Source organism: Apostichopus japonicus, chromosome 5 (assembly GCF_037975245.1).
Source record: "Apostichopus japonicus isolate 1M-3 chromosome 5, ASM3797524v1, whole genome shotgun sequence".
Lineage (NCBI taxonomy): Eukaryota > Metazoa > Echinodermata > Holothuroidea > Aspidochirotida > Stichopodidae > Apostichopus > Apostichopus japonicus.
Window position 1 is genome coordinate 6,473,340 of NC_092565.1, and position 24,659 is coordinate 6,497,998.

The following is a 24,659-nucleotide window of genomic DNA, read 5'->3' on the forward strand; positions in this document are numbered from 1 at the left end:
TTGCATTTGTGTTCATAACTTTTTTGATAATTTTTTTGTGAAAGTAGTATAGTTTGGTATTTTTTGCATTTGTGTTCATAACTTTATTTCAAGTTATAACTTTAACTTTATAATATAACTTTAACGTTATAACTTTATTTAAAGTTCGTAACTTTATTTAAAGAGGCCAATATTTAAAGTTACAAGAATTCTGAAGAAGTATGTTATAGGCTGGTGTTGGGGGAAGGAAAGGTTTTGAAAACTACCTGAAATTTGCTTCATAAGTAGAAACTGGACAATTCAAAATCAAATAAACAAATGACACTTCATTTTGGAAAACAAAAGTTCCAATCTTTTATTTGATTTTCATAAATAGTATGGATTACAGCTGTTATCCTTGATTACTCATGTGCAGTTTTGAGTTCTTATCTTAATCATCGGATACAACTACAAAAGCTATTGGTCAGCCACTATGGAACAACTTATATTCATAGAGTATATTCGTGGAGCATGCAAGGGACTTTAAATGATTCTGATCTTTCCACATACTTAACAACTTTCTACCTGGCTGGCTGTATTGAATAAATGCAAACATTTTAGTAAGATTTTTAGTACAAAGGTGGAGAGTATTTGCAATTACAAGAGAGTTAGACAATATGAAAGTTGTTGGACCCTTCCCCTCACCCAAAATAAGAGGTATGCAATTACTAAAATACTGAGGAATAACAAAAGAAGTCATTTAAATGAGAACACCTCACTTAATAATGAATTAAACACCTGTATAAAAAATTCTAGAGTGTCACAATGCATTAGTTTCAGAGAGCATGTATTTGCTCTTAAATTATCCTATCAAAGGGGCAAAGTGTTGGGTTCAAAGCACCCACCAAGCAATCTAATATGTCTTTAATGTTCCATTACCTCCCTCCTGTCCCTTTCACACCCACTTGACCCGAGATGACAACAAATTGGTAATACTCTACTGGACGAGGAGAATCCCTGGCATTGTGTAGATGAAACACGTTTGTGAAGTACATCTATGCGGTAAAACATTCCTCACATTAAGAATCATTGTAACCCCTTAGTTCAAAGCCTTGGACGATGAAGTTATGCTTGATATTAACATTTACAATTGTGTCTAAAGGAAGCAAAATCCTCTAGCAAAAGTTTCCTTCAAAGACTAAACCAAGTAAATGCATTTTCCATTCATGTTAGTGTTTACTTTTAAGAAATTACTAATTGTTCTTGGATTTGCTCCTTTTTTTATGTGATCATTGATAACAACACACCTTATTTCACATATTACATGATTAAACATTTTTCTGATCGGGCTCCTGATTCTCATTTCCATCTGCCCCAGCAATGACCCCATCCCACATTTTGAATAGATTTAAAGAAAGAATGTGATATCTATAATATGCCCTTTCTCAGAGAGAGGTAAATATTACCATTCTCTTTTTGGAAAGTAACACACTTCCCTGCTTCTGAGAGGTTAGCAAGTCATAACCTGCTTCTCCACCCCAAGGAGTCCATACTCTACATCTCCATCCAGATTCTGTGAATGACTGCTCCCTCCAAACCGATGGTGCTAGGATGGAGCCTTCGTGACTCCCACTAATGCCGGTCTCAATGTCCTGTCATGTAACCTGTAACCAATCTTTGTCACTACGGCAACCAGTCCCGACTCCTTGTCTGGCGATGGGACTTCAAACATTGCTTCATGGAAATTTGGGTCAAACTTCTCGTCCATGGGATCTATCTTGAACAACTTATTCTTCTGGAACACCTGATTTATAAAGAACAAGAAAAGAGTTTAAAACATAAAATGAAAGAATGTTAGTAAAGAAACGACAAAGCTGAGAATGGACAGTCCGATAATCACAAGAAAATTGACATCACGTTTCAACTGGTTTCATCTTTTAGCATCCGGGAGATTAATGTCGTACCGTCATTTATCGCATTGCATCTGTGGGAAAGTTAAATCATCCCAAACGAACACGACAATTTTGCATGAAGTTTACATTGTAAACCAGTTGATGATTTCAAAGACCTTCATATATTGCAATCCACCAATTTCTTTGATCTCTTTCCTGCTATATGACACATGACGAAACTGTGTATAGCAATCCAGTTGCAGGTTTACAGATGAGTCGCAGTACTTACTTTCTGCAGCTGCGACTCTGTCATTAATAATCCTTCAAAGAGATTCTTCAGATGTTCATTTTTATCCAACTCTTCTTGTGGTATACTTGATGTAGCAGTTCCAAGTATATCTGCAACTTCCAGTAAATCTTTACAAAAGCCTTGGACCGCATAGAGCTTGGAATCTTCCAGTTGTTTTCGGAATCTTTGCCGTACATTTTCTGTTTCTGCTAATGCTCGCTTGTATTTATCCTTTGAAAGGGGAAAGAAAAATGAAAATTGGATTATTAACAAGTTTGTAAATTACTTAGCATGCATATTAGGAAGATAGTCATATCATACAGAACTTTTGTATAAAAAACCTATTAGTTAACAAGTAACAAGTTTGAATGTTCTATGAGTCTTTGCTGTTCAATTATAAATAAATCTGACATAGGTTTATTCTGTGATTTTTTTTATTTTGCATGCCCCCAAAAATTATTTATACCTGCAGATTTAAATCCCAAATTTTGTTCGATTTTCGCTCGGAATTAGATGTTCGTTTTTTTTTCCAATGCAAAACAACAAATTATGCAACCTTATTATGTTTACATGTAAATATAAGTTTTTCTCTCTTCAGTATTCTTTGATTTTTTTGGCTGAACTGTTATATTACATGTTATGGTATTGTAAATAAATACCTGAAGTGAAAGAAACATGAAACAACATGTAAATATAGTTGCGTGTGCCAGTTTGTAGCTGCACCCTATGGGAAGTTCCCCCAGGGGACACACAGATGTGGGGCACTGTAGTGCCAACAAGGGATTGTTTGAAGTGTGCACACTTTGGTGTGTGGGTGTGACAAGTTACCAATGACCAGGGGATAAGTGTTCTAAAGTCGTGTGCAGGGACCTTGGCCTCAAATATGACTGTAAACCTTTAGCTTTAACATCATGATTGGTTGAGTGATTTAAGCACAGCACACACACACACACACACATACATAAACCATAGATAGCATAAGCTAATCTTGATTGAACCAAGAGTGACAATTGTCGCTTACTGTTACTTCTTTGACTTCTTTTTCAAGTTTCTCTTTCTCTGCTAATAATTTCACTTCTGTTTCTGCTATCTCCTTCTCTGATTTTGTGGAATTTCCTTCTGAACTTCCATTCTGATTTTCTTTTGTTTCTGTGGTTAGAAGTCTGTGAATGAAAAAGAAAACAAGACTGAAATTTGAAGAGCATCAGGTCTTCTTTTTGTGATATCTGAACTCTCATTAAAGTATATGCCATATGGTATTCACTCTTAGTAGGTTAGGCACAGTACCCCATAATGGGTACCAAACATGCTATTTATAAACATGCTATTTATAAGCTTCAGCAGGGCACATCCACTTACATGGTGCAGAATTTCATAACCGTTTTGTCATCATTTGTAAGTTATAGATACATACAATGTATTTTGCTAATAAACACAAATTGCAATTTAAGCTAGGTAGTAGTTACACAGGAATTAGCAGAAAGAAAAACCCAACAACAGTGGGTAAAATTGGCTTAAGTGCACCATAACTGGACTCACCATGCTAAGCTTGTAGGCTCTACTTGATTATCATACCATAGCAGTAGCAACATCATACAATGTATTATTAGTTGGAGTCAAAGAGCCACTGCACTGTAAGTTCCCAACAGTACAAATATGCAGTGTATAGCTTAAAAGGATTGTCTGGTGGTCCAAAGAAGTTACCTTAAAAATTGATAAATAAGAATGTTCGCATGTAGGCTACTCTAACATTGACAATCAGACAGTTCTGCGAAGCCTAAGCTTCTCGGTACTACATTCTGCTCTGACATCGATTCCGCCAAGTTTCATATTTCGGTGTTCCGAATACTTTTCAAGTTTTCTTTTACTGTAAATTTGATCTGTGAATTTTATTTCAGCGATTTCAAAGAACAGTTTATGAACTGTGGTTTGAGTGTGAGAGTATATTATGTGCAACGCTATACATATACCAACTGGGCATGGTACAGTAGGCAATATACGTTCGGGATATGTACGTTATATGTAATAGGAAATCACCTGTGCATGTACACGTGAGAGTGTATTTGCTGCGGAAATGTGAGTGCTAACTTCAAGTTGCCTGTTTTGCCAGCCCTACGTCAATCACCATATTGATGCGTTGGAAAAAACTGTGCTTTTGGTGAGAAACTGGTGAATTTGAAACCAGATTTCTACAAGAAGACAACGTCAAATGGGGCCATTTTTTACATGGTTAGAAAGAGAAAAATAATAACTACAAGGACAATGTGTCAAAATCTTCCACCAGACAATTCCTTTAAGCCCCCAACTATGTAATTGTTATGTCACTGTGTGCAACTTCTCTTTACAAGAAGGAACCAAATCCTAGAACACCTTTTCCAAACAATCAAGTAAGTTTTAATACTTCTCAGGTCCTGTGTTAGATCATTACTTAAAGGTTATCACAAAGAAAACTTTTAAGTCAAAAGTGTGTACAAAAATCTAAAACTAAGAGATCATGACAGTAAAAGTTTCTGTATATGTATGTTTTATAAAAATACCAGTTCCACGAATTATCACACGAGACCGCGTTTTGTAATGATATTACGCAACCTAACACTGTCCTGACAGTAAAAAGGTTAACCTTTACTAAATTTAACCATTACCTTCGTGATTTTACAGCTGAAAGTCTAACAGGATGAGCCCTTGAGAAAATCGCTGACTTGAATGCTATTCGTAAGGACATCGTAGACGCCATTATGCTATTGAACGCAAATTTTGAGATTCTTTTACGCCCGTTCACTCTTGCACGACGAATTATATATTTGACGATAAGATAAAGTTTCTATCATAGGTTACCAGAACTTGTATAACAGCTTTGGCCAAATATTAATGCAATCTTTATCGGCTATACTACTCTGCCATGCCGAAATAGTGTTAACGATTTCATCAGATTGTGTTGGTCTTCAGTCAAGGAAAATAACACGTTGAAGTTGGTCATCGATAACTTTGGAAAACTTTTCGTTCAGACCCATTCCAATCCCATGCAAATATCTTCCCCTCACACTCTACAATGTTTTCTACACCCCTTTTCCATTCCTGTCTCATTCAGGGTTCAGTGGATCGAGCAATGGTATAGGCTCAAGAGGGACGAGCCAACGGGCACAGGGTCCTTTTAATACTATACAACTTACAAGTGCCCCTTGTTGGTTATAAAAAGTATCTTTTATCCAATTTTTGCCTGTCAAATTTACCTTTATTTAATTTGGAAAGCATCTTTTTGTTGAAAATTTATAGGAGTTAAACCTGCCTTTGAAGCACATTAAAATACTGGTACTGGTATTTATGGTATACACAAACATGTTCAGAGGATCTATTTTGTTGGAAAACTTTGAGGTAACTGCGTGGTTTGACACCTATATCACCCTCATAATCACAGCCTCACCCGATTGAACCATCTTCCACTCCCCTGTGTGGTTCCTCATCTGGAGATAAAACCTCTCCTTTCGGAGAAGATGATTCAGTTGGGCACTATGTACAGGCTTTTAGACTGGTATCGAGATTGGAGCCATTCCTCAATTTTGTTAAATAGCATTAGCATCTTAAATCGCCTTTTTTCGGAAAACTTCGTGTACATGTTGTTACGGCGTAAAAATACAAACTTCTCAAAGATTTTCGTTTCTAAGAGTACCTTGCTGTAATACATTGGAAAGTGCTATATACCACAATAAATTCCATGAACCATATAAAGGTTTACCAGGGACACCTAACACAGGTAAGAGATGGGTTCCGGATGTTCAAAGATTTCCGCAGTGACTGTTGCCAAATATGTTCAATGTTTTAAAAAAAATCATCATAAATTGTGGAAACATTCATTGGCCGGATGCCCGGATCACTATAGCAATTCAGTGTACCCTCTCAGATCTGTCTACATAGCTCTTCTTCCCGGGGCTGCTTAATTTCTCTGATGCAAAAGCACCGGAGGAGCGTTGGGCTATTTGTATGCCAAGCACGGTCATCTGCATGCCTTCTCCACTTGTAAAATCCACCATCCTTTTCCTATTAAATGATTGTCTAGCAGAACTTATCATATTCACCTTGGAAGGCAGGAAAGTCTCAGTATTTTTTAACTTACTTACCAGGGGAAGGGTGTGAGGGGCTTTGAATTGCAACCAACTATGTGCAACAAATTCTCTCTGAAGCGACTTTTCCCCGCCATCCCCTTTTAGTCCTACCGACAAAGTTAAGCATTAAATAACGGTGTTTATTTTGATCAAAACAAATCATTCTCATTAATGAGCAAAACATAGGTCAAAATTATACTAACTTGTTTCGTTTCACGACATTTTGATACCGTTATAGATTTGTGACAAATCTTGAAATATCCAATTTTTTTTTACCGCAACTGAAAATATCATCTACAGAAATGGAGTACATTCAAAGTATATACGGGTAACACAATGTCCTTCTCACCGCAAAATGTGGGAATGACATTTTGCATGGCTTAACATTTGTACTGAATCAGGGGCAAAGAAGCATGGAGAGGTAAAGAGAAGCGGTGGAGTGATTGCTTCCATAGTTTGACAAACAAAACAAAAAACTAGAAGAAAAAGGGAAGTTAACAAAATGTTAAAGAAATTTCAGAGTATATTTCTCCAAGTTCTAACATCGATATATTTGTTATTGAAAATCATTTTTAATCAGGGAGCAAGAGATATTCCTCGATACCCTGCCCAAATTACTTTATGTCCTTGTCAACCCAATGCAATCCCAGTTATAACATGGTTTCTATACTCCAATAAGAAAAACCCTCCTACACACCTATGATATAAAGTTATGAATATCATGAAACATCCATTACTTTCCACTTTAATTCAAGTTGGATAATATTGTTGCCATGCCTCCTCCTCCTCCTCATCTTCTGTGTTACAATGATTATATAATTTCCTGTATGAAAACATGGACGCTCAAATCATATATTTATTACTCTAGAAAGTAAGGGTATAGGTTGTTATCTCATCCCCGGATATTGTTGTGTGCTGAGTTACGGTTGGCTGTTGAAGCTTATTATATAGACTGCTATATCTCTTATCATACATGAATTAACGGTTGCTATGGGAACACATGGTGTGGACGATTTACGGGTCCATTGTACTTTGGCGTCAGGCGACGTAATATGGGTGTGTGCATACGTTGGTGTGTATACGTTAGCCCTACAAAACGGATAGCGAACACCTCCAGAAACCGTAAAGTTGATGTATCCTTTAAAATTGGTAGGCATGTGCATGAGCACGAGTGAAGTGCTTACTTGTTTTATTATGTGATAACATTTTGACTTGGCAGTAATAACGCCTTTCTGATTTAATATTATAGTGACGTATGTTAACAATATCATAAGCTTGCATGGAGTCCAAAGGGCACCTTACTCCATGAATGATTTTGATAACAATGAAAATGGAGAAGATTTTGTTCCAATATTAGAAATATGATAGGCCATAAATCTGATAAGGGGGAAGATAAGTTTTAATGGGAAGGGGGATCTAAGCCGGGTCAATAGGGGATAAACAAAGAAACATTCTCATTTGCTTATTACATGTAAGTAAAAATTAAGTCTTTCAAAAGGAAGGCATCTTATTGTACATCGTTTCCAATTGGCTCTTAACGTCACTGGATTTGGTCAATTTGCCTACTATACGTAATTTAAAAGAACGTGACGATCTGTCTACATTTGCGCAAACGCAGAATCTGACAAATGATCTAACCATTGTCGATATTTTGAGGGGTAATATATTTGAAATCGGTAGCTCGTGAAAAGCACGGTAAAAGAAAAATAATAATGAACATACTTCATAGTCAACTTTGAATATATATATTAATTAATTAATGTAAGCAGATCAAATTTCCTCAATTACCGTTTTTGATATATTTTTTTGACCTAGCTTCGATATCAGGAAAACGAGAGAAATAGAAAATTGAAGAATAAGAAATATGAATATATGCAGACTTGGTTTAAGATATAAAGTATGATACGGATATAACAATGAGCTAAAACTAATAGTTGTAGTATCATATTTGTGATACACATAGAGGTCATCAGTACTGCACCCAAATATACTATAGAAGAAAACAAAAACGAATCATTTTGAAAAGTTGTACTCATTATACTTATAAAAACGACCTGCTGAATAATCCAGCAGAGCCATAGAGTGGCGCATTCATAGATATTTAGAAAACGTGGCTACTCCTGAAACTACCCTTCTGCCCCCCCCCCCCCCCCTCCTCCTCACTTGTTCCATACGCTCTGATTAAAATGTAACATGTAAGTCATATTTAGTACTATATACAGGTATAGAATTCTGAGTTAACTTTACCTTTCTCTAAATGGTATAATTTGTTTTCTCTGGAAAAAAAAAAATTCTTGCATTTTATTGTTTCGCTTTCGTTGTCAACTTTTACGATATTATATGTTGATCTGTTGACGTCATTGTTCAGCAAAACCCGGTGAAATGTCCGAACAATTGACACTATATGTCTAGTCTACAAATATTATCAAAGTTATACGGATAAAACCTGATTGCACTTTTGCTGTTAGATAGTTATAACTGTATAATAAAATTTCAGGCCACATAATTGAATGAATAAAAATGAGCATTTCATTATAACAGGTTTTTTTTGCAACAAACAGTTATACTATTTCAGTAGCTTTGTTATAAAAACGAAAAGAAAGGAAAATATTACTAAAACAGATTGAATTAGGAATCACTGACCGTACTCTCAACAGGAGCTGGAAGTAAACTTTCATGGTGACTGTAAATTATAAAATTTAAATGAATTATACATATAGATTTATCAAGTTAACTGTGGATTCCTAACACATGTGAAATAGCATGAAATATACAATGATCCATATATCACATACTCTAAAAAGAAGTATAAATAGATATTCGGCATGCAACTGTTTGTGTTATGGCGAATTCAGAGCAAAAAGAGACTAAAATGATATTAATTCAATTTGAAACTGGGTGAACCGATTCTTTGTTGGAAAAGGTAAATAGAAAAAACCCGATCGATGTTTAGATATAGTCATGAACACGACATTATCAAAAAAAAATGTAATATTTCAGCATGATGAATGACGTCATCAGACGAAAATGATGTAACCAGAGATTCGTTACATCATGGAGGTCTGTTTTTACCTCCATGGTTACATCGGGATGATACATGTATAATGCTTGTATACATTCTTTATAACTCCAGTGCACCAACAGGACCTTGCCCCGGGTTGTTTACAGCACTGTCGAGGAATTCTTTTCCAGGAACTTGGTTGGTGTTGTTTGTTGCTATGGTTACTATTTCACCGTTTGGTGTCGTACATTCTGATATTTGTGGAACAGGATCGTGACTGAGTATTAAAGACCTTCTTCCTTCAAGCCAATACGTCTCCATCTTTCCCTTTCCCTTTGAAAAAAAAGAAGAAGTTTGTTGTAATATATTAAATGGATTCGCGTTGACTATTCAATCAACTACAAATAATTGTCGACAAATAATATAGTATATAATAGATATAATCGACCAGTGGCGGAGCGTCCATACAGTCAGGGTGGCGGATGCCCCCCCCCCCCCTGACGGACTCAAATGTACTGCTGGCGCCCTTTTCAGCTCTTTACCACTTGTAACTTATTCGCGATTATTGACTTTCTTATTGCGCTCTCAACTACCTATTGACATTTGTCAAATTTTGTTGGTGCAATTTGGCGATGACACCTATTTATTCTTCGTTTATCTGCAAATTAGCCAGGCCCGGAAAGGGTCATTTCCGGCGATCTAGGGAGTATCTTTACTCAAAATATTTCTGTACGCTACGCGCCAACCTGTGGTGGCGCTCCGCTTTGATAGTGTCGAAAGCGCCCCCACAGACCATTCTCGCCCCTCCTGACCAACACCCCTAGCTCTGCCACTGTAAACGACACGACTTGGTTGCATCTAATTTGCATCATTGAAGAAACGGTCATCTGAGAAAATTCATGTTCGCTCTATACTACGCAGATTTAATGTGGTTTTATATACTTCCAACGTTGATATGTCTTATATATAGTTTTCTTGGTTAAATAAACAACCGCGACCTACTCCTTCTACCGTATCTCATATATAGATGAACGACATATAGAAAACTGCTCATAGATTTGTTGTCCTAGAGACTGACATCTGACGTCATTCCATTGTTCTACAGGATATGTCAAAACATTGTCACAGGTTTTATTTGATTTTGATATCATTTTCTCTGTTACTTTGGTTCGTCAGTCTCATTATTGCTTTCTGTGATCTATATCTGCCTTGATCATAATGTCGAGACATTTACCGTATATGAAAAGAGGATCACTTTCAAAGTATACGATATTAAACAAAGTAAGAAGGAAATGATAAAATGCCCAGAAAGGCATGACATATATGAATGATATCAGAAAGCATTTGATTTCATGTTAAGAGGAGGAATAAATACAATAAATAAGTAATTCTTAATGGAACGGATAAAACAGTCGGTTTTCTCACCCCCCCCCCCCCACCCGTCTCTCTCTCTCTCTCCCTGGCTTGCACGTCTTTTTAGCAGAGGTTTCAATGCGAAGTACAAGTGGGAGTATATTGTTTGAACTCTTTAGACTGGGGTCTGAGTACTTTAGTCCATTAGTGCTTGGACACTGTTAAACAGATCGTATAGAAAATCTTCAAGAGTGGCTAAATCATCTGATTGGAACGAGGCGAGATGTGTGAAAGGACGGAACACGAAGCTACGTCGTCATTTATAAAAGTCAAATTAATCGATATTTCTTCGCTTTCAATATATATGGATACCTCGATGACTCAACGTAGTTGCAACAACATATAGGCCTATATATATATATATATATATATATATATATATATACATATATTTGATATCCGTTCGCTTCTCCTTCCAAGTTTGGAGAAACTACGAGCCAGTTCGTGTAGATATGTGGATATAGAACAGGGTTGTCCAACCTACGGCCCGCGGGCCACAGTCCGGCCCGCCGCAGGGTTGCGTCCGGCCCGCCAGAGATGCTCTACGGCGCGAAATTTTAGTGAGCAGATTTATTGATAACAATTTGAAGCTATATATTCAATCATTCAAACCTTCTGGGTCCAAAAACTGCATACAGGTCAGTTTGTGTGACACTCTCTCAGCGGAGGGGGGGGGGCTGAACTTTATTCATCTGTTTTATCAGGAAGGAAAATAAATCAGTGCGCTCCGCGCGCAGTGCTCACATTTTGTTGCCTTTGGCTTCGGGCAAAAAAAATCAAAAAATCTAGCGTAGGGTTCATGCGGCCCCTTCCTTCATCATAAACATTCCATGTGGCCCTCCTCTGCAAAAGGTTGGACAACCCTGATATAGAATGACTAATGTACAGCTTGATCGAACGAATTAACTAGGAACAAATGAGTCCGTTCTCACGTACACGATTTTAATGACCGTAAATGATTTAATTCGATCAGAGCGGATTGTTATATTTCTCCTAAGAGCCTCAATTTCTACGCCAAGCATACCCTAAGGTATTTTCATTAAGGAATTATTCATAAACAGTAGCAAACCGTGCAAACAATTTTAAGGTTCATGGCAAGAGCAATATTGATAAGAAGAGAGACCGATGAAATAAACGCTGTAACCAGTACCTTGACGAAAATTGTACCTCTCGATTCTGTAACGAATTCTTCAGGATATGCATGTAGTGCGTGGTACGTATTATGACTTATGTGAATCTTGGACGCTGTGGATGAACAGAGAGAGCAGAAATATTCAAAGGTCATCATTATTACAACCCCCACCCCTCCCCACCCCCACCCCCAGCCACCACCACCCCCTATTTGCTGGAAGGTCAGATAATGGTCACCCATTCGGATTTCAGCAAAACTTTTACTGAAACTCGAAAACGTGGTATCTAACCAAACCGGAATATTTAAAGGTTTATTTTAATAATTCTCAAAAGGCTGGGAATAATTTGGATGATCATCGCCTCTAGTACAGTACTTTTAAAAATTTCTAGCAACAATTTTAAGCATGCTAACATTAGTGGCAATACTGGGTGACGACCTTTAACCTTTGTCTTATTTCATAATGGCCCTTCTTTCTTTTTAGCACACTGGAAATTCACAGAAAAGGTTTTTGGTATGCAAGACACGATTTTGTTATGATTGTTATTTTTTTTTATCTGGCTTTAGTGAGAGACGGATTTATAGTTACAAACTAATTGCAAAGTTTGGAGCAAAAGAAAACACTGGATTGTGTCATCTTGCGTTAATGACTTGAGTCAAACCTTATAGCTCTGATTGAAATTCAATGCCAAGTTTTGTTGCTTATTAAATCTGAATTGCAACCATGTTACAACTTACATGTGACCAAATTGCTACTCTCAATATTTCTCAATATTCTAAATATTTGCTTGGAAATGAGGTATGATGCAGTAAAGCAAAGCGATATGTTTTTTGAGTCAAAGAAACTGAGATAAAAAACGTGAATGAAAATGCTTAAACACTACTGTGTATGTTTAAAGTATAAACGTTACTTGCAGAGAATTTCACGTTTCGATTATAGCGGGATCTTCTTCAGAGGCAAACAGGAAACAGCGACAACAAAATAATTGCAATAACCAACTATTAATCAAATAAGGAAGATAAAATGTTTTTTTTTCACATGCATGGGTAAATCTAGTAATGGTCATAAAAGTAGCAGCAGCAGCTGCGGTAGTATTAGTAGTACATATAGTATTAGTAGTACATGCATACAATACATACACACAGTATTAGTAGTAGCACCAGTGAAAAAAAGCGGTATTATTAGTAATGTAGCACTACTATACTTCTTGTAATGCTACAACAACTAAAAGTAGTAGTAATACTAGTAGTAGCAATAGTAGTAGATTATTAGTACTATAGGAGTAGTATCAGTAGTAGTATTAGTATAGTAGTACTAGTAGTGGTAGAAGTAGTTGAAGTAATAGTAGTAATAGCAATAGTAATGGTAGTGGTATGGTAATGGTATTGCTAATGGTAATGGTAATAGAAATAATAATAGTAGTAGCAATAGTAATCGTAACAGTATAGCAGTAGTAGTAGCAGTCGCAGTACTAGTTTTAGCGCTACTCATAGTATAGTAGTGATAATACTATAGTAGTAGTGGTACTACTAGTAGTAGCACCAGCTACTAACTAGTACTACTACTACTAATATTAACTGTATCAGTAGTGTTTTCGTAGTAGTAGTACTATAGTAGCAGCAGCAGTAGTAGTAGTAGAAGTAGTAGTGGTGGTAGTAGTGGTAGTGGTAGTAGTAGTAGTATAGTAGTAGTAGTAGCAGTAGCAGTAGCAGCAGTAGAGGTAGTAGTAGTAGTAGTAGCAGTACCAGTAGAAGTAGTAGTAGTAGTAGCAGTAGCAGTACTATTAGTAGTAGTAGTAGCAGTAGCAGTAGCAGTAGTAGTAGTAGTAGTATTAGTAGCATTAGTAGTAGTAGTAGTAGTAGTAGTAGTAGTAGTAGTAGCAGTAGCAGTAGCAGTAGTAGTAGTAGTAGCAGTAGTAGTAGTAGTAGTAGTAGTAGTAGTAGTAGTAGTAGCAGTACCAGTAGAAGTAGTAGTAGTAGTAGTAGCAGTAGCAGTAGTATTAGTAGTAGTAGTAGCAGTAGCAGTAGTAGTAGCAGTAGTAGTAGCAGAAGTATTAGTAGCATTAGTAGTAGTAGTAGTAGTAGTGGTAGTAGTAGTAGTAGTGGTAGTGGTAGTAGTAGTAGTAGTAGTAGTAGTAGTAGTAGTAGTAGTAGTAGTAGTAGTAGTAGTAGTAGTAGTAGTAGTAGTAGTAGTAGTAGTAGTAGTAGTAGTAGTAGTAGTAGTAGTAGTAGTAGTAGTAGTAGTAGTAGTAGTAGTAGTAGTAGTAGTAAAGTATTAGTAAAAATAGTGGTAGTCACAATCACGATAATCGTCCTCATCTTCATGAGCTTTTTTCACCCGGTCGTTTCATCCATGCATGATCAAAGGGCGATGGGATGTGTTGTCTTAATTTAGAACTTACACATGCAAAAGCAGCACGTACATAATGAAGGTAAATTACCAAAGTAAAACTTATTTTAGCTCAAATCTGCATCTATGTACAAATTGCCAATTCGTCATGAAAATAAATACAAATGAAGTTTCACTTCTATATGAGTTGTTATGGTTACAGAGTGGGAATATTACTTCGGGAGAACCTTTTTATAAAGTTCACTATAATATGACACAAAAAAATCACTGCGATGAACTGTATTATTGAGAAAAGTGTTTATTTTTACGTGATTAGTACTCACGTTTTCCCGTTGATTCCATTCTAGAGGCTGTGTTCACAGAATCACCAAACAAACAATAGCGAGGCATTTTATAGCCAACAACACCAGCTGCACACGGCCCTAAAAAATATTAAAAAACTTCTCAAAGTCAGTTTTAATTGCCAATGGGCAAAATTGTTTAATATTTTTAGTAGTTACGGTGTTCTCTGTGTGTATTGGTGTCTGATATCAGCTGTCTGCACTGAACCGGTTTATAATGTCGATAGGCTAGGATATGATTCGGAAACAAAAGACCATTCCAGGCATAGCAACGGGCCCGATTGTCTATGGCTTCCAGGAGGATAAAAGAAGTTTTCACAATACATTATTGGAGTGGTTAAAGCCAACTCTGATAGCTATCGTATAGTTGTCTCAGGCCTTTCAAAGTGAGTGACTGCAGTTAAATGTATAGGCCTAGCTTAATGTTAGGCCTATCCTGTTCTATGCCTTGGGACAGGTTGGGATGGAAAGAAGAAAAAAACGCCATGAATCTTTGACAATTGTTCCCAATTTTCTTTTCAACTGCAAATAAAACCAGATGTAGAAATTTAAGAAAATAATGTTGGGATTCGTGTGTGATCGAGGTTAATAATTTGTCGATTACCTGTTTATCAAACTATTAATTTTGCATAAAATTATTATCACACGAGCTTAAAATAGAATATATATATATTTGGCAATCCATATTCGTTATTTTTCTTACGTTTCTTCAGTTTCTACTCATCCCATTAAGAACTTTCTGTGTTTGAATACTATACTTCAATCAGTGTACTTCAAACAAAATTAAGGTCTACCTTCAATTATTTAATTTTGCAGTAGGCATACTTATCACGTACAGCAGAGAGTAGAGAAGGATGGAACGGACATTTTAATTGATGATGTTACTTATTTAAGGAGCATTTTGTGGCGTTTTTATTAATTAAACGATTTTTGAATATTTTGAGGTGATAACTTCAGTACTGCAGAATTCTGATCTCGAACTGTAATTCAATTGCTCTCAATGCTATGTTGGTAGTGAATGAGAATAATTTGTGTGTTAGCAAGTAGGCATGCGTAACATTTTTATTTTAGTCATTTCATTTATTTGTTGATTTCTGTTGTGAGTAGATAAAATATAGTGAAGCACCAATTGCCAAAAATAAATTAACCAGTAAAAAGAGAATCGGCCAAAGAGAAATTAAAAATAATGCAAAGGTTTGTATCCGATGATAAATAACAATTATAGTACATGATCGGCGTAATTGTATAGTGCCATTAATTAAGCATTCGCAACATCTAGTCCATCTAATTATATTTATTTCTATACGTTGCTATTATAAGATTACATTTGTATTGACTCATTGAAAGGAAGAAAACAGTGAAACAGGAATATATACAGGGGCTCTTGTAGACAGCTTTTGTCATCCGCGATGTAAAGTATTTATTTATCCTTCGTATCGCCTTTACATTCGTAAGATCCGATTGCTTCGTTTTTGCAATCAAAGAAGACAATGCAAAGCGCTGGTAAGGCGCTGTTTTCCCTCAGATTCATTACTTTTAATTTCTCACCCAGTTGGGACAATTTTCCATGAACTTTTCTGACATGCATCACTTTAGAGCACTCGTACCAATAACTTGCGAAATATGAATATTGTGTTTCTACCAAATGAAGTTTTGTAGGAACTGCTCACACTGTCAGTATACGAGTACTTTGAATGGTAAAATGAAGAGATATCATAGAGTACAGTGTTAGCGTTGAAAATAATATTAATAAAATATATTGTCACAAACTGGCTGGACTTCTCGAAATACTAATGAATATGCATGTATAAGAAATACCACCTGTGTGCAGACCAATCCGGAGTTGAAAGTACTCTGTTGGAATATGAGGAATGGGAAGTTTGCCAACGGTATCACGGATGTCAATAGCCAGGCAACACATTTCGTAAACATGGCGGTCCCCATTTCTGTTTGGAACGCCTAGACGGTAGATAATGAAACGCAAATATGAAGACTGTTGACTTATTGGAAATACGTGTAAGGGACTTTAAAAAGAAACGATGTTAATAAAAAAAAACAATGACTTACGAAATGTGAAGATAAAAACAACCAGAAGTAGTATCAATAAAAAATAATCTCTGTAAAGAAATAATCAATTTGAACGTAGTATACACTGAGATATGGAAAGATAAAATGAACCTATGCACATATAGCCTATCATGAAAAAGTACCATATCGTAGAAAATGTGTCGAGGAGATCCACATTGTGTTAGCTTTAGACGTGTATAAAGTTGTTTATAAAAAAAGTTAATTATTTTCAAATGCACCGAACGAATGGACTGCTGAATTTTCTTAGAGTGGATCAACTGAGAATATAGGATGGATAAAGCAGAAAATAGCCTTAGAGGTAACGATGCAATTATATTATTCGATAGGTTATACATCTCTAGGTAATCTCTTTACACGACATGGTGTTTTTGTAGTCTATAAAGTACTTATAAAACAAGTCGTTTGGACTAAATTTTTGAAGCAATCACGACGAACCGTGAAAATTGCGTTAAAAAGATCAAGATTGCAAGATTACCCGCTGCAATTGAGTATATTAACACTTTCTGTTATTCGCACGAATTGATACAAAAAAGACAATTCATGCATCCAGTATGGGACATTGGGCAGAGAAACCGATTGTTATGGAAACGGAATCGCATGCATGGACGTCACAAATAAGAGAAAAACACGTGTTTAGTTATGAGACGCTGACTCTGTAGATGACGTTGATGTTACGGTTTGGTTTTTGTTATACTTTATGTTCTTTTCTGTATATTCTGTTGTCGGTATTTTCTTTGATCTCTGAACAATTTATTTGTCATGTTCGTCCACATTCGAAAGACAATAAAATGCAAACAAAGTGTGCATGTTTATTTCCCTATTTATACAAATGACCCATGCAATGTAGAGTAAATATTTACAGCCTATACGGGAACACAATTCTACAGTGGCATTTCTGGAGTAAGCATTTATATTTAAATTATTCGTTTGATATATGAAACTGTGTCAGATTCGTAGAGAGACTATTTTAAAACTGCAACATCATCTTAGATATGGGAAATATAATACAAACTATACTCCTTATTAATATATAGGCTATGTAGGATTTATTGTGGACATCTTCTCTTCTTTTGTTCCTATGTCAAGTCTTGCATAACATATTTTCTACCAGTGTCATCATTTTTTTTTTTTTTTGGAGTTCGTTATTAAAAATGAGATGTTAATTAATTTACGTACTTGTAAACAATAACACTGTTACCTGAAACAACCACGTAAGCATCTCCTATCGTTTCGATTTTATAAACGTCATACATCTCTATCTTAGCATCCAGAATCTGGTAGAGATCGTTTAACATGGTAACCACCTGAGGGGAAAAAAACAAACAAGAAATAAGCTCAAATTATGACTGAATGAGACAAAGTAATGTAAAACAACAAGGGCGTAGGAACCGGGGGGCTGGGGGCGCCAGTCTCCCCAGTGAAAAATATGGGGGCGGAAGTATCATTCCGCCCCCCGCTTCGCAAGTCAGAAACCCACCACCTTTTTTTTTCAGAAAAAAATCTCATTTGGAGCACCAAATTGCATCTAAAGCCAGGTGAAATGCAAAATTATTTACAAAATGGAGTGGGTGTTGAAGTGTGCTATATTGCACCAAATTGCATCTGAGGCCACCTGGAAATGCAAAAATTTTCCAAAGGGGAGGGGGATATTTTGATCGACACCCACTCCCTTAGACCCCTCCCCCAGGCCGGCTATCAGTCTTCAGCCCCCCCCCCACTCAAAAGTACCTTTCTACGCCACTGTAAAACAAAGCTGTGAAAACTCTGTTTTAACATGGACTAGTTTAAAAGTAAACATTTTGAGATCAAAACTTAAACTTTTTACGTTAAAAGTCACAATTTTGAGATTTGGGGAAGTAACACTGCCGGCCCTGATGACATCACAGACCATCACAGTTGGCCCGCAGGTGGACAAAAATGGAAAGAATAAAATAATAAATCAAAGAGGTAGTATCTTGTTTTAAAAAATTGCATGCTGAAAGATGTATAATGGTAGAAATATGTGAGAAATTGGTGAAAATCACACAGTCAACTGACTAGTAAAATAGCCAAGTTCGTCAACGTATGAATCTTACACAACTATCACGTTTTATTCTCCCAATATATTTGACATCCTGTGAATTTGCTTTCCCCCCCCCCCCCCCTTCTTTGTGTGTGTGTGTGGGTGTGTGTGTGTGTTTCAATGGTTTTTGTCATCTTTTCACATTTTACACTTCGCGAGAATAACAAAGTGCAGCTTAACTTCAATTTGTTATTCTTAATACTTATCTTTGCAAATCTCATGGAAATAAGCTAAGCTATTAGCTGAAACGTTTGCGTCAAATATGAAAGACATAACATTTGCCCTTTGATTCATTCATCGTAATATTTAAAGTATATTTCAGGCCTATATATGGACACTTATTCCATTGGTCTATTGTCAACAATTCAACCCAAAATAAAACAGCGGTGACGAGAAGATCGATTTAATGTCAGCTGTACTTCCTCTTGTTTGGAGATTGTTTCCTTCACGATTGGTCTACTAAGTAACGTCTTATTGTTCTTAATAATAAGTACTACTCTTCCGACGTCATTAACTTACTTCCGGTAATTCCTAGATCGTGTGCGGTCAAAACCCCATACAGCTATAAATATAGCATGAAGAGTAATGACTGATGATACAAATCACAGAGTAAACATTGGAATATATTGAAAATCGGGGCAAATAGTGGCGGTGGGAGGGGGGGGTTGGGGGTGTTTGCAGTAACCCATAAGCATATGTTACGGTGTACCAGGGAATAGTGCCACCTCGATAGATTGGCAGTAAATGTTACATTACAGTATAACATCTCCTCCTAGAAGTTACGATGACAACGAAGATACGAAAAACATGCATGGGAAAGAAACACGATTATACAGAGTAGGAACTAGATACTTTATTAAAAGGGGAACACCACGAGAGTGAAAGCAAACGCAAACTTGGAAGGCAGAGCTGGTCAGAATTATAGTAAAATATATATAGAGAAATTAATGTATAGCGAATCAATAACGGTTATCCGCTATATGCATTTATATGATGTACAATCCAAAGTAGGCATTGCAGATATATAAAGTGTGGAAATCTTCATTGATCGCGTTACTTAATCATATATCTTATGATATCAAAGGATCGACGGTGATAAAGCCTAAGAACTGCTTACACCTGTAATTTGACCACTGCAAGTTTTTCACTATAATGTAAGTGTTAACCCTTGGTTTAGTGTACAGCATGCGAATTTGACGGTAACTTCGATGGTCACGATTCAATTCAGACTGTATGGTATTAAGGTTTCAACTTTTCAGTACATACTCGCAAAGGGGCATTGAGATATTGTCGTCGCGAAACTTGACTTGAAATCCAAGATTTGAGACAAAATTATAGATAGGGCCTTAAAGACAAATTTCTGACGACCTGCAGAGGTGAACCGAGAGTGATAAATGAGGGAAAAAACGCAACACTGCGCAGCACTCACCTGCAATGGTGTACACTCCGCACACAAGTTGGTAAAGTTCACGACATCAGAGAAAAATATAGTGGCCTGTTCAAATGCCTCCGCGGCAACATTCCAGGAGGTTTTGAGAGTTTCGGCAATCTCAACAGGGAGCATTTGGTAGAGCAGTTTATCCGCGCGAGTTTTCTCTTCGTTTAATTGAACCGTTTGATGGTTCAATCTGGTTGCGATGTCTTCAATTTGCTTGGCTTGATAAGCTATCCTTTGTAGAATAACCGGTGAAACGATTAAACTCGCGATTAATAGTGCAGAGGCAAAGATGACTTCTCTCTCTCTATATGATATTTCTATCGATAAACGTCTGCTTATAATATCGGATAATAGATACTGAATTTGTAGCAAATCATTTATGTGTTGCGTCATCACGTCAAACCACAGGCTACCTTTATTTGTATCTGGCTCAATGAACGTATGATTATTATTCGCGATTTCAGCACGCATCGTAATGAGCTGGGTGTACAAATCACTTTGCAAAATTGACGTTGTATAGAAATTGTTTACGTCTTCAGAAAATAATATAGATTCGGCTAGGAAAGAATCGCCTCTGATGGATCTGTTCATGTAGGCTAAATAATCAATGATATTTTCAAACCCTCCTGAAGCGAAAAACTGTCCACCGAGGGCCCGCTCAACGCCAAATTGTTCTTTGGCTAAAATGACCAACCGATAGGCAACTAAGTTTGACCATTCATTACCAGTTTCGTACTGAGAGAAGTCCTCCCAAAACCACTCAATAATTTTGTCGACCGCTTCCGTATAGAATTCCAGCGGAGGTCGAATATTCTGAACTTGAAGACTGATATTTTTACGGTATTCATGAATATGTGTCATAAAGGTATCCTTAGATTCAAAGTAATAGTAAGGTATATTTCCTGCGTCGGACATGTTAATTGATCTCCAACTTGTGACATTTTCTATTGTTTCTTCAGAGTTCTGATAGGCTAGCTGTAATCTTTGAAGTACGGAGGCATCTCTGTTCGAAGACAGATACAGGACTGTCGTGCCTCTCTCTATCTGTAATATGTGCACGAGGTCTCCAACCTGGTCGAGATTTTCTGTAATTAAACTCCTCACCCGACCAAAAACTGTAGCGCTATTAGTAGCTTGTGTCAAGATGAGCAAAGCACAGATAACTAAAGCCGAGGTGGGAAATAAAGCTAGGAGGACCAATTTGATGCTACGATTGTACTTGGAGAGACCTTTCTTGACAGAAACTATTCGATGTTCGTTGACTCCGTTCTCGCCAGATTGATCCCCTTTATCGTCTCGGTTTTCCTCGATGCTTGCCGTGGTTGCATGTCCGTTGTCTGTGGGCCATACCACATGTCTCTGTTTGACACAGAGCGGCATCTGTATAAACAATGGAAAATATGAGAGCTGCTATATAGTTTTATATTGAATTAAATGGCAAGAAATTATCAACTTGTTACCCAAATTTGATCACACATAGTTATCAGTATATTGGTCAATACAAGACATGATCTAAAAGGCCTACTGGTTATATAGTTTCTTTGACCCATCGGCAGCAGAGCAGGGTTCTATATTATTTCGAGATTGCGTATGTATTTTTTATTCTTCTAATTGAAGGATCGTCACGCATCCTCCAAGTTTGCAGTCAGGAGCCTATAGTTACGGTTTAGTTAGGGAGAAGCTTGCCGACGCACCTTGTTTTGAACATTCAAACTTCCTTGACCTCATGAACTTTGGCATCTTACATCAATTTTATACGCTCGGGAGGGAGGGAATCAAGGGAAGGGAACGAAAGGAAAGAGAAAGAAATGAAAGGGAGAGGAGAGGAGAGGAGAGGAGAGGGAAAAAAGAGTAGAGGAGGACACAACGGAGGAAAGGAGAATAGGTATAGGGAATGGAGAGAAGGGGATGAATGAAAATTAAAAGTCTGTATCCTACAAAGTAGACAAAAATTACTCATTCCTCAACACAATTTTCCCGACATCTTACCTCCCCATCTTATCTTTCTCTCTCTCTCTTACTCTGACCTCCATTCCTACATTTCCTTTAAAATGGAACGTAGAATTCCGTTTGTTTTGCCGAAATAAAACTCATAACAGTGATAATAATAAAGACAAAAGACACACATAACAGTTGCCAGGATATGTAGCTATACACTCCTGGTTCTCGGCGCCAAATATTCCTCTGTGACACGTGCATACTTATGCTGGCTGGAGAGATTTTCACCTTCGCCTGCTCATATACTACCCTGCACCCTCTAGTCATGTTTTCACACAGTAAGACACATATGGAAATAAAATTCAAACATTTTATAGGTTGGCTATATTTGCATGTCAGTTAACGCTATTGTTACAAAGGACTGAATCCAGTTCATTAATTAGGCCTGCAAACCTGATTAATCTTTAATTGGTGCAAAAAAATAGAGTGGATTTCATGATTTCACTAATAATAAAAAAAATAGGGAACAGTTGGTAAAAAGTATGACTAAACGCAGCATTTACTTTAATACCAAAAAAAAAAAGCGAAAAAAGAGAAAAAGCAAATCCAGGATTTACAAATAAACATTCTGCTTGAATTTCTTATGTATAGTTTCTTCATGCGACTCTTGTTTACATTTATACGATTGTATATGAATTTAATCACATGTTATCGAATGTTTCAATATTGATATCTCCGACGTTATTATTATAAGAGCAAAAATCTTCAAAGTCAGGGTATGAATGATGAACACCACACATGACTGACTGAGGAATATGGCGTGATAGTTTGTATTCAAACCTTTTGCGACTTAGAGAACACATGGGCTGGTAACAATTGATTTCATTCAATCTATAGAGTAAAATATTAGTGCATTCAAGTTAAATCAATTATTCAATAGAGTTATTCAATCAATCAAATTAAGATTTAATATTTTATTTCTAATTGTTCCTTTTAACAAGAAAAGCAATTCTAATTATTTAATGCAGTGGTGATTACTTTCATCCTTGGGGTAATACTAAAAGCTAATAATAAAAGCTATTTTATATAGATATAGCTATTATATATATATATATATATATATATATATATATATATATATAGCTAAACTATATGTATATAGGCCTATGGCCCTATATATATGCATATATATAAGCCTATAAATAGGCCTATGTATAGACCTATATGCCTATATATATATGCCTATATATATAGGCATATATATATATATATATAGCCAGTTCGAACTTTGGTTGTACTTAACGTTTACTCACAACTTCATTTACATATATTAAACGTAAATATATATTACCTTGTCTTTTAAAAAATGACGACGTCACTTTTCCACCCTAAAAACCTTATTTCGTTCTCGCCTCGTTCCAGATAACTTTCAGTAAATTCAGTATTTCCAAGTTGCCGCGTGCGATATACGCAAACACTTTTCCGACTGATGACAATATATATAAATGAGAATTTTGGTTATAGAATGCAACGTATGGAGGTGTCTCGTGTAGTGCTCGCGATTACAATTATTACGAAATTGCTCGCTGTTCATCACGTCAGTGTACATTCCCGTACGAACTATATGTAAGCCATAATATGCAATAAGGTTGTTAACTCATGGAGAAGAAGAAGAAGAAGACAACAAAGATGAATTTGCCAGAAACGGAAATCCCGAATATTATTGTTCTGACGAATTAAGGTCGGCAGCATTTTACATTGCAAACGACAAGCTTTCTTTGGCAAGAAAAGGGTTCCCGACCAGCATAGTTAAGAAACAAAGAAACTGGCACCATAACTAAACCGGCTCAAATATCTTTTTAAATGACTTTGTTTAAAAAATATGAAAATTTGCGACCTCTGATGAGGCATCACAGTAGCATGATACGTTTTGCCAAATAATTAATTATACCGATTATGATAGCTTCAAATTTACATCAGTTTCTGCTGACACTGTGCAAATATTCATGCAGCTTTTTTAATCAGTGAAGAAGCTAACTTCCTTTAATTAAAATCTTCCAACATTTCTTGGGGAGAACATTAACCAATTTATTCCAACATCGCAACTGTTGAATTTTTAACTAAGCATATTTTATACCATGTTTATTAAACATGAGAGCAGTTACATTAATAGTTTCTCAAAAGGACAGAAAATATTTATAGTCAAAACAAGTTTGTTAACGTTGATAGCTCCGTCGCTGCAATTTAGTTTCTTCTGAAATCTATGGTTACATATAAAGGCGCGGTTTTATCTGATAATCTATGGAAGCTCTGACATTTGTTATGTAACTTATTTTATACCACTGCGTTATTAATTTAACGGCTTGCAAGAATTGTACGGAGATTTTCCTTTATATTAACAAAATAGATAACCCGAAAAGAAATACAGACCAACACTTCACCAAAGCCAAATCAAATGACTTAACTAGAGATATAATTTGTGTGAATGTAACCTTGACAGGCTAAACAGTCGATACTCTGCAGGGAATAGATCACAAAAAAAAACGTGGTCTATGACGTCACAACCTGCAAATGTCCTTCACGCGATATGATAAAAGAAAATACCACATTTTTTAGCTTAATCGACGTAATGAAATTGTTCACTTTACTGGTGCCATGCA

General features: G+C 36.3%; 2 protein-coding genes across 2 annotated transcripts in view; both read right to left on the bottom strand.

The window, feature by feature from the left end:
- Positions 1 to 304: 304 nt before the first annotated feature.
- LOC139967430 (grpE protein homolog 1, mitochondrial-like) lies at positions 305 to 4,962 on the bottom strand. The gene is made up of 4 exons (XM_071971198.1): positions 4,782 to 4,962; positions 3,161 to 3,302; positions 2,140 to 2,370; positions 305 to 1,762 (listed from the first exon to the last, which is right to left on the bottom strand). Exons 1-4 carry the CDS (start codon positions 4,871 to 4,873, stop codon positions 1,565 to 1,567), a joined length of 663 nt encoding a protein of 220 aa, XP_071827299.1. The 5' UTR covers positions 4,874 to 4,962; the 3' UTR covers positions 305 to 1,564.
- Positions 4,963 to 6,597: 1,635 nt separating this feature from the next.
- The window catches only part of LOC139967429 (uncharacterized), a 26,074-nt gene continuing 8,012 nt past the window's right edge, over positions 6,598 to 24,659 (bottom strand). The window contains exons 2-7 of the mRNA XM_071971197.1: positions 20,053 to 21,441; positions 17,760 to 17,865; positions 16,292 to 16,432; positions 14,456 to 14,554; positions 11,804 to 11,898; positions 6,598 to 9,573 (exon numbers count right to left, since the gene is read on the bottom strand). Of these exons, the coding sequence (XP_071827298.1) occupies positions 9,361 to 9,573; positions 11,804 to 11,898; positions 14,456 to 14,554; positions 16,292 to 16,432; positions 17,760 to 17,865; positions 20,053 to 21,441 (2,043 nt within the window). The 3' untranslated portion in view covers positions 6,598 to 9,360. The remainder of the gene's footprint in view (positions 9,574 to 11,803; positions 11,899 to 14,455; positions 14,555 to 16,291; positions 16,433 to 17,759; positions 17,866 to 20,052; positions 21,442 to 24,659) is intronic.